The 9,429-nt window shown below is 32.7% G+C and overlaps 2 protein-coding genes across 2 annotated transcripts; both read right to left on the bottom strand.

The window, feature by feature from the left end:
• Positions 1–596: 596 nt before the first annotated feature.
• Positions 597–1,073, bottom strand: LOC110799307 (uncharacterized). The gene has a single exon (XM_022004543.2). The coding sequence runs from the start codon at positions 1,071–1,073 to the stop codon at positions 597–599; it is 477 nt and encodes a 158-aa protein (XP_021860235.2).
• Positions 1,074–5,840: 4,767 nt separating this feature from the next.
• Positions 5,841–9,429, bottom strand: LOC110799312 (peroxidase 57). The gene is made up of 4 exons (XM_022004550.2): positions 8,917–9,429; positions 7,669–7,848; positions 7,418–7,577; positions 5,841–6,325 (listed from the first exon to the last, which is right to left on the bottom strand). Exons 1-4 carry the CDS (start codon positions 9,262–9,264, stop codon positions 5,919–5,921), a joined length of 1,095 nt encoding a protein of 364 aa, XP_021860242.2. The 5' UTR covers positions 9,265–9,429; the 3' UTR covers positions 5,841–5,918.

Below are 9,429 nucleotides of genomic sequence, written 5' to 3'. Positions count from 1 at the left end.
TCAACGCAAAGAAATTATTTCCTGAAATTATCATATAATCAACATAGACAAGCACACTTAACTGCAAATCACCATTCGAAATAGTGAATAGTGAATAATTTGATATCATACTTTAGCAGTAGACAAATTTTCAAACCAACACCAGGGAGCCTGTTTCAATCTGTATCAGGATTTTTTCATTTTGCAGACCTTGTCAGTATTATCTTTATGAAAATCAGGTGGCATTTTCATGTACTCTAGATGACCATGTAGAAAAGCTTTATTACATATCAAATTTCCGTCCTCGTCTCTTTTATTTTAGGCAAATTTGTAAAACCTTATAAAAGCGTGTTTTACGAAAAAATTATCTTATAAACAAATGTTGTAATTAACTACCTTATAAAAAAATTATGTTGTAAGATACTACATTTTATGAATTATTTTATGGATGGTGTCACGCAAATTGACTCGATTAAGTCTTAACACCTTTACTGAGAAGCAATTAGAGCAGCAGATCATATAACATCCATCCATCATTTGAAAAGATTAGAGAATATAATAATTTCTATTGTATTAACCAAATTAAACAAAGCAGTTAACCACACAATACTTAACAATCATTCATCGACAATTTCAACTGCTTTATTTGTATTACATTCACGAAAACAGCTTTGATCTTCCATGTCTTTTGGCTCATTAAACTCGAACGAGATGTTCATAGACTTCACCTGATCAGCCATTATCATAGAAATTTGATCTTGTAGTTTAATAAGCTCAGCTTCTTTCATTTGGCCTTCCTTTTCAAAACTCGAAAGTCGTTGTTCAAGATCGATTATCTTGTTGTCAGAAGACTCCAATCGAGTCTTAGTTAACTGTAAATCAACTTCGACAGATGAAACTCGATCCTGCATTTTCTGTAACTTGGCTTTGATTTCTTGACTTTCCTTGTTGGTTTTACAAAGTTGTTCGTCCAGCTCAATTACCTTCTCCTTTAGCTTCGACATGGATTTAATCGATTTTAACTCGGCTTCAATAGAGAGTTGTTCTTTTAGCGCTTCCATCTGTTTCTTTGAGGCTTCCAATAAACTCCACATCACCGCGATTTCCTCGTCCTTCTGTTGTAACTCTTTTCTTAAGATATTATTGACGGAGTTTGGTACTACAACTCGATCCGAAGGGAGACCAATCAAATGTTATATTATGATGTAGACGATCAAATCCAGATTTTGATATCCAAATATTGCATTCTCCATTACAGTTGACAAATACTGTTCCGCTTGGCCCTAAACGAAGACAATCATACAACTTTTGCAACATAGCAGCTTCTTTTATCTCCGTTCCATATATAATTAATTTATCTTTGTTCAAGTCTATATCACCAATGATCGATCTTCTGGTTTGGCCTCTCACTGAAGCGAACCATTTGATAACACATCTTTTTGCCTTCGTAAGGAGCAACGAAAACATCAACAGTTTCATCTAGATTATATGTTGTCATTTTCTATATATATTTAGAAACACAAACAGATATGTAAGTACAAGGATTTGGGTGTTAATAAAATTAAAGGCAATGTGGTTTTGCGTTGGATAATTGCGAGGAAACGAGTTGAGTTTCACATACTTGTATACAAGCACTTACCACAATTTTGGTGTTTGGAATAAGGATGAATTATCATCCAACTTATATGAAGTATTCCTTTCTTCGCTTGTCCGTGCTTGAGTTCAACTTTTTTGCAACTCAATGTATGGTGTAGCGTACCGATTAAGTTAAGTATATGTATACATGTTGAAAACAGGTTAGAATTTACTTCATACTTGTAATACAATACTTGATTATATTAACATATACTTCGTACTACGTAATTCACATTATCCAACATTGAAGAAGACGAAAGAGAATGACCAATCTATAAGCCTAGCCAACTATTACCTTATTCCGCCATACTTTTCTTGAGAAAGTATTGGACAATAGTGACTCTTATTGGTATTTATTAGTTTTTTATTCGATTTATCAGTACCAAAAAAATAGTATGTTTATACAATAAAGTAGAAAGTCTAACCGGTACTAATTAGTAATATAATGGTTGACCAATAACACAATATATTTATACCGGTTAATAACACATGCACTTATACCAATTGGTTCACAAATGGACGAATTGCAAGCCAATATTGATAAAACAGGCCACACTCTACTTTCCTTAGGCATGGGCACTTTGGGCCTCCGAAATCTTCCAGATTTTGGGTTATTGAGGTTTTAACTAATTTATATTCGACACGAACATTACCATAGACGACACGCGTGCATATATAATTGCATGTGCGCTGAATATAATACGCCAATTTTATTCACGTACACGATCAACTTTGACCAATGTTAATTATATATGCACAATGAAAAATAGTCATGTTGAATCCTGTTACATTTGTATTAATGTATATTATCAATATATCAACTTTTAGTAATATTTACCAATAGACAATTACATGGATTATTAGTCAAAGTTGTAGCACGACTAGTTAAAATTAAAGGAACAATTGAAAGAAAATAAAGTAAGTAAGTAAGTAAGTATCATTCATCCACAATTTCAATTGATTCATTTACATAGCATTGGTCAAGACATTGATCGTCCACCTCCTTGGCCTCAACGAACTCGAACAATATCTTCAAGGACTGCAACTGATCATTCATGGTCATAGAATGTTGATCTTGTAACTTTACAAGTTCTGCTTCTTTTACATTTATTTCCTTTACATAACTCGAAACTAACTCTTCGAAATCGACTATCTTATTGTTGGAAGACTCCAATTGACTTTTAGTTAACTGTAACTCAAGTCTACAAGAAACAAGTTGATTTTGTAGCTTGTGTAAATCTGTTACAATATCTTCATTTTCCTTCCTATAAAAGGAAAGTTGAGAGTCGAGTTCGTTTACGTTTTTGAGTTCCAATTCTAAGACTTGTTTGTCTTTCATACTCGCAGAAAGGTGATCCTTGAGCTCCTTTACCTCCGACTCGAACTCGATCTTTGTACTTTCATACTGAAATTCTTTCAGAGAAAGTTGATGACGTACCTCGATCTTTTAATTCCATCTCCATGCCTTGTCGGTCCTTTCGACATTCTTCTTTGAGATCCTGTATTTGTTGTTTGGAAAGTAGGGTACTCATTGCAGTCAATTCTTGATCCTTGTGATGTAGTTGTTTTCTTGAGATGTCATTGACGGAGTTTGGAACTATGACTCCAAAACGAGACCAATCGAAGATAACATTGTCGATTGGCCTAAACATACCTTTATTTGTTGGATTTATATAACATGCTCCGCTAGAGTTAACACAAACGTAACCTGTTTTTGGTCTTAAACAAAGAGAGTCATGCAACTTTTGTAACATAGCTTCTTTTACCTCACTTCCATTTATCATCAATTTATCTTTTGTCAGGTTGATATAGCGGATTATGGTGATATCGGTCTCCCCTTTGATACAAATCATTCCATAAACAAAACGATTGTCGAAAGAAGCGAAAAGATAAGTATCAGGTTGTGTTTCGTCTAGTTTGTATGTGGTCATAGTTGCTGATTTAGGACAAAGGAAAGATTTGGGAAATACAAGTCCAAACCTTTGAATTTATCAGTTAAATTTTGCAAACAAATATCAATTTTCATTCATATATACGGAGTACTACGTACTCCCAAGTACATACAAAGTATAATACTTTAAAACTATTAATATATCTCCCTTATTCCTTGCTTAACTACGTTGTTGGGAAAGAACAATTTGTACCGTTAACCAGGTATCGGATTAACTTGATCATAAGAAAGCCTATAGCTCAAGGAAAGAATAATAATTAGGAGTTGTAATGCTACCGAGAATGAAAGGTGAGTAGAGCGTTTAAAAGGGACATTCCAAACGGAAAATACGATTGTAAACCAATTTTCCTTAATTGTTTTTTTGTACAATCTACATTATTAAAGCAAGGCGTGGTAATTATGAGGGCCCAAAACTTCAATCCTCATCTCTCATGCACTATTATTTTATAAATTTATGAGATTTACGAAATTTCAAAAGTCCATTTCATTGATCGATTCAAGACATATTCTAACAAATAAGATCATGCGAATCCTCAAACTGTTACTTTTAAGGCCCTGTTTAGTTCACCTTATTTCACGACCTTATTACTTATTTCAGATCTAATCAGATCGAAAAAATAAGTTCAGATCAGATCAGACCAGATTATTATTATTATTATTATTATTATTATTATTATTATTATTATTATTATTATTATTATTATTGGTATATGTTTATATCATTGTTATTATATTTAATATTTTATTACTATTATTGCTTTAATAAAAAATAATGTTGTTGTCGATGCAATTAAAATCTATTATTTAAGGCATAAAAAAACATTAACAAAACATTCAAATTGATCATGTCCAAATTAAAACCATTAAGTCTAGATTAGAAACGATATGATCAGGTCATGTCCATATCAGAACTGATTTTTATAGATCAGAACCATTATATATCCAGACTAGAACTGATAGGATCAGATAATATCCAGATCATAACTGATATATACAGATCATGTCCAGATCATGTTCAAATCTGCAAAGATTTTGTCTACATCAGAACCGATCATTAGAGAACCAATATGTTCAGATCAAAACCGATTTGTCCAGATCAGAATCGATATGTCCAAATTATAACTTGTCTAGATATCGACTCTGTACAAATTATGTTTAGATCAGAATTGATCTGCAAAGATCATGTTCAGATCAGAACTAATCTGTACAGATCATGACCCGATCAGAACTGATCTGTACAAATTATGACCAGATTAGAACTGACCTGTACAGACCATGACCAGATCTGAACTGATATATACAGATCATGACCAGATCATAACTGATCTGTACAGATCATGACCAAATCAAAACTGATCTGTACAGATCATGACCAGATCAGAACTGATCTGTACATCTCATGTCCAAATCATGTCTAGATCAGAACTGAACTGTACATATCATGTCTAGATCAGAACTGAACTGTACATATCATGTCCAGATCAGAACTGATCTGTACAGATCATGTCCAGATCAGAACTGATATGTACAGATCATGTCCAGATCAGAACTGATCTGTACAGATCATGTCCAGATCAGAACTGATCTGTACAGATCATGTCCAGATCAGAACTAAACTACACATATCATGTCCAGATCAGAACTGATTTGTACAGATCATGTCTATATTATAACTGAACTGTACATATCATGTACAGATCAGAACTAACTTGTACAGATCATGTCCAGATTAGAATTGATCATGCATGTCCAGATCATAACTTATATGTACAAATCATGTATAGATCAGAATTGATCTGTACATATCATATCCAGATCAGAAACTTATATGTTAGATCATAACCGATCTATCTAGATCATGTATAGGTCTATCTAATATAAGAAATAGTTAAATCATGAGCAAAGTCAAGTAAATAATAACAATATTATAAATTTGTGTAACATTTATTTTACACGTAAGTCGTTTAATATTAATAAATGTAGATTTTTGTTTAAACTTAATTCAGAAGAATCAGATCAGATCAGATCAGATCAGATCAGATCAGATCAGATCAGATCAGACCAGATCAGATCAGAAAAATAAGTTCAGATCAGATCAGAAAAAATAAGTTCAGATCAGACCAAACCAGATCAGATCAGATCAGGAGAAATAAGGTGAACTAAACAGGACCTTAGTAAGCAAAATAAGAAATATTGTATTGATTATCACAACAACGTTAGAAAAGGTGAAAAGCAGGGGAAAATAATATGTTAGATGTAATAGTCTATCACTCACTCCTAGAAATCTTGTGCATCATATCTTAGAGTAAAAATACAAACTTAATTTGTTCTTATACATGAATATGTGATCAGTTCAATTAAATTTACTACAAACTTTCCTAATTTGTCCTTGATTACCAGTGAGAACATCGAGTGCTTGCAACTTGACCATGACAGTAGTCAATCTAGTAGCAAACATGTTTGGATTTACGGCAAGTTGTTGCACAAATCCGCTGGTTTGAGGATCATTAGCTAATGCTTGGTCAATTGGGAGGATTCCTCTTTGCTTGACAATTTGTTGAAAGAAAGAGTTGTCAACTATATTCGAGCTTTCTGAATTTTGATCAAGAAACGTGAAATTGTCTGATCCCGCATTCTGGGGGCATACTGGCTTCAGTTCTTCTCGAAGGTCTTTGTCCATGTTTTCGTCGAATTGGCTACTACCTTGGTACAACCGATCCTCAAAAAAATCACAATGTGATATTCCCACTGTATGACAACCTATATATTATATTTCACCAATATTAAATAATTAGACTTGTTATGATTATGCATCATGCCATTTCAAATGTTTTTTTCTTGTATATATAATAGAAAATATCAAAAGGCAATAATGTAAGACCCTGTTCTATTCACCTTATTTCCACTTATTTCAGGAAAAATAAGTTCAGTTAAGTTCAGATAAGTTCAGATAAGATAAGTTCAGAAAAAATAAGGGTTGGCCAAGTACAATTTATAACTAAAATAAGTTTTGATAAGTTCTAATAAGTTCAGATAAGTTCAGATAAGTTCAGTTAAGTTCAGATAAGATAAGTTCAGGAAAAATAAATGGAAATCAGGTGAATAGAACGCAGCCTAAATGGTAATTATTATAAAAAAAAATATGGAGTTAATTCTTCTTAATTAATAAGCATAACCTCTTTATGCATCATGCATCGCCCCTTTCAACTCTTTTTACCAAAGTTATTATGTAAATTTCATTCATAAATTTAAAACCTATGCGGCTATGCATTGACTGAGCTAAGATAAAAAATAATTACCGCACAAGTTTCACAATTTTAGTAGGTTTTTGGGTGAAAGGGTAAATCATTTCGTTACCTTATGCATTTAGATTGATTTTTGCATTTAGTCATCATACCGATCGAGTATCATTTTAAAGGATTATTCTTGTGTGGACCTGGTCCACAATAATATTAGTGTGGACTCAAAATTAATAGTTTTCTCTAGCACTTTTTTTTACCTCATAGTGACCTTTACTGTTCATGTAGTAACTATAATAAGTTAAACACCAAAATTCTTAGACCTAGTAACCCTTTTTTGAAGCATAGTAGCCCTATGTTTTTAAAAGCGAATTGTGACTTAAAATGACATTATTCAAGCACAACATGTATCAACGACACTAATTTGATATTTTTTCATAATAATCCTAATAAAATGCCAAAATAAATTAGGAACAAGTTGTTCGCTTTATTTTAATGCATGGTTCACAATAAATTTAGTGTGGACCAAGTCCATTTAAAAATTGGTGCATTTTAAAAGATAATTGGAGAAAAGTATGCAATAATATATGGAAGACGCAATAGGGCGGTATACCTAAGAGAATAACCATTTCTTCTGGACTAAAGTTTTTGGCAGCAAAAGCTGAAATGCTCTCGGAAACTGATGCAAAAGGACTTGGAAGATCAACATCTTGGGCCTTTGATACGAGCCCATCTCTTCGGCCCGTTTCAACGGCATATCCCAATCCTCCTCCCTATAAATTGTTTAACAAAGAGTGATCCAAATTAATTAATCAATATTCTAAAGATTAATATGTTGAAAGGAAATACCAAGTATATATTTACCATTTTAAGAACTTCTTTAGTAGCAATAGCAATAATATCCGAACAAGATACAGTATCAGGACATGTAGCTTCTGCAACATTTTTTAAAGTATCTATCAATTCATATCCCCTTACACTAAGATTAGGACCTGCCGTTCTTTCTGAGGAAGACCCTTTGATTAGGATTGATGCATCACATCCCTGTCCAACCAAAAATTATGTGAAGAATAGTTATTATGTCAATCGAATACGGAGTATGAATAATCAAGATACGTACAAAATCAGATCACTATATTAACGACCCGTTAGGTGGTTGGTAATAAATGGTGAGCATGGAAATTAATAAATCTAGGTGTTATTTGTTAAGAAAATAACATCATGATGTCTATGGTAATGGAATTTTGTCTCAAACTTGGTGTTTTTCTTCATAAACTTGCATTTCCACCTAATAGCACTCCCCAAATGTTAATGGATGGTAATTAATGAAAATTTATAAAGAAAAGGAGATAATTTTGAGTGAACTATCATTACCATGAGAATGGATTTTGATTTTCCTTACAAATTTACATACAAATTCATTCCAATTGATACAATTTATGTCCAGTTACCAACGGGCCGTAAAAGTATTAGCTGTCGGCCTTTTAGCTCAATAGATACGATTTTACTATAAATTTTATTACTCCCTCCGTCCTTTTTATTTATCATTTTTACAAAGCTCGGTAAATTAGGAAGTATATCCCCCTTATTTCAACGATATTTAACTAAAATCATTAATTAGGACTCTTTTGGAAAAAAAACTATTTCTCATAAGTTTCTCTTAAAAAAAATCTATCTTTAATTTTACCTACACATATTTTAATAACTTCGATACGATTTCATAATAACAATGTGCAACTTAAGGTGGAAGTTCTATTGATAATCCAACAGCGACAATTAAAAAGGAATGGATGAAGTTAATTAATGCGATAATTAAAAGGAATAGAGGAGTAAGACATTGATAAAATAAAAAGAAGTGGTACGGAGTAGTTCATTGTTGCATGTTGGTGAAAGGCGAGGTCATTATCAAAGATCTATTACAAAATACATATGAGCCAACAAAATGACAAAATAGGAAAAGGATTGTAATGACAAGTACATAATCTGAAAAGTTGTTTAATTAAAAAAAAAAGGTAGAAGCGTATTTTTATTAGATAAGTTATTTGTTGGACATGAAATTTACATAGAGGGGGGAAAAATCAAGAAAAGTAGAAAAAAGAAAGATGTACTTACGTGAATAAAGCAATCATGAAACTGCATTCGAAGTAGGGCGGGAAGTATAGTTGGATCCTTGCGAAATTCTTGTTGAACTTTGGTTGCGATGTTTGCCTCAACATCGACATTTATGTTAGGACATCGCCCTTTATAGAAGCCTACCTTCAACCCGGGAGGGGGTGTAGGACTAGGAGGAGGAGGTGTAAGAGTAGGTGGTGTAGTAGGACTACCCTTGGGTGGCTTTCCCTTACCACCAACTATAATAGGCCCTATTTGCAAATTTAAACGATGAGTAGATTCACTCACTTGGCTTAATACTAAAATAACCCCAAGGATTAAGCCCACAACTAGCATATTATGCCTCATTTTATAAATTTCTAATTCTTCGCTTTACTAACTTTAAATGCCTCAGTATATCTATATATATATATGTATGAACTCTTTCTCCAAAGTACAAGTATAACTAACACTAGCGAATTTTATTATCGCTACTTAATAAATTAAGCTCCCTTCCCAATTCTCCGGCCGTAT

The sequence above is a fragment of the Spinacia oleracea genome, chromosome 4 (genome assembly GCF_020520425.1).
Source record: "Spinacia oleracea cultivar Varoflay chromosome 4, BTI_SOV_V1, whole genome shotgun sequence".
Classification (NCBI taxonomy): Eukaryota; Viridiplantae; Streptophyta; class Magnoliopsida; order Caryophyllales; family Amaranthaceae; genus Spinacia; species Spinacia oleracea.
Note: the sequence above shows the minus strand (reverse complement) of the source record. Positions and strands in the feature narration are given on the sequence as shown.

Excerpts from the sequence above, each read along its gene's own strand:
- LOC110799307 (XM_022004543.2), bottom strand. The coding sequence starts at position 1,073 with ATGTGGAGTTTATTGGAAGCCTCAAAGAAACAGATGGAAGCGCTAAAA.
- LOC110799312 (XM_022004550.2), bottom strand. The coding sequence starts at position 9,264 with ATGAGGCATAATATGCTAGTTGTGGGCTTAATCCTTGGGGTTATTTTA. Across the intron at positions 7,849-8,916 it reads TTCATGATTGCTTTATTCAC|GGATGTGATGCATCAATCCT; the intron begins GTAAGTACATCT and ends TTGGTTGGACAG. Across the intron at positions 7,578-7,668 it reads CTAAAGAAGTTCTTAAAATG|GGAGGAGGATTGGGATATGC; the intron begins GTAAATATATAC and ends AACAATTTATAG.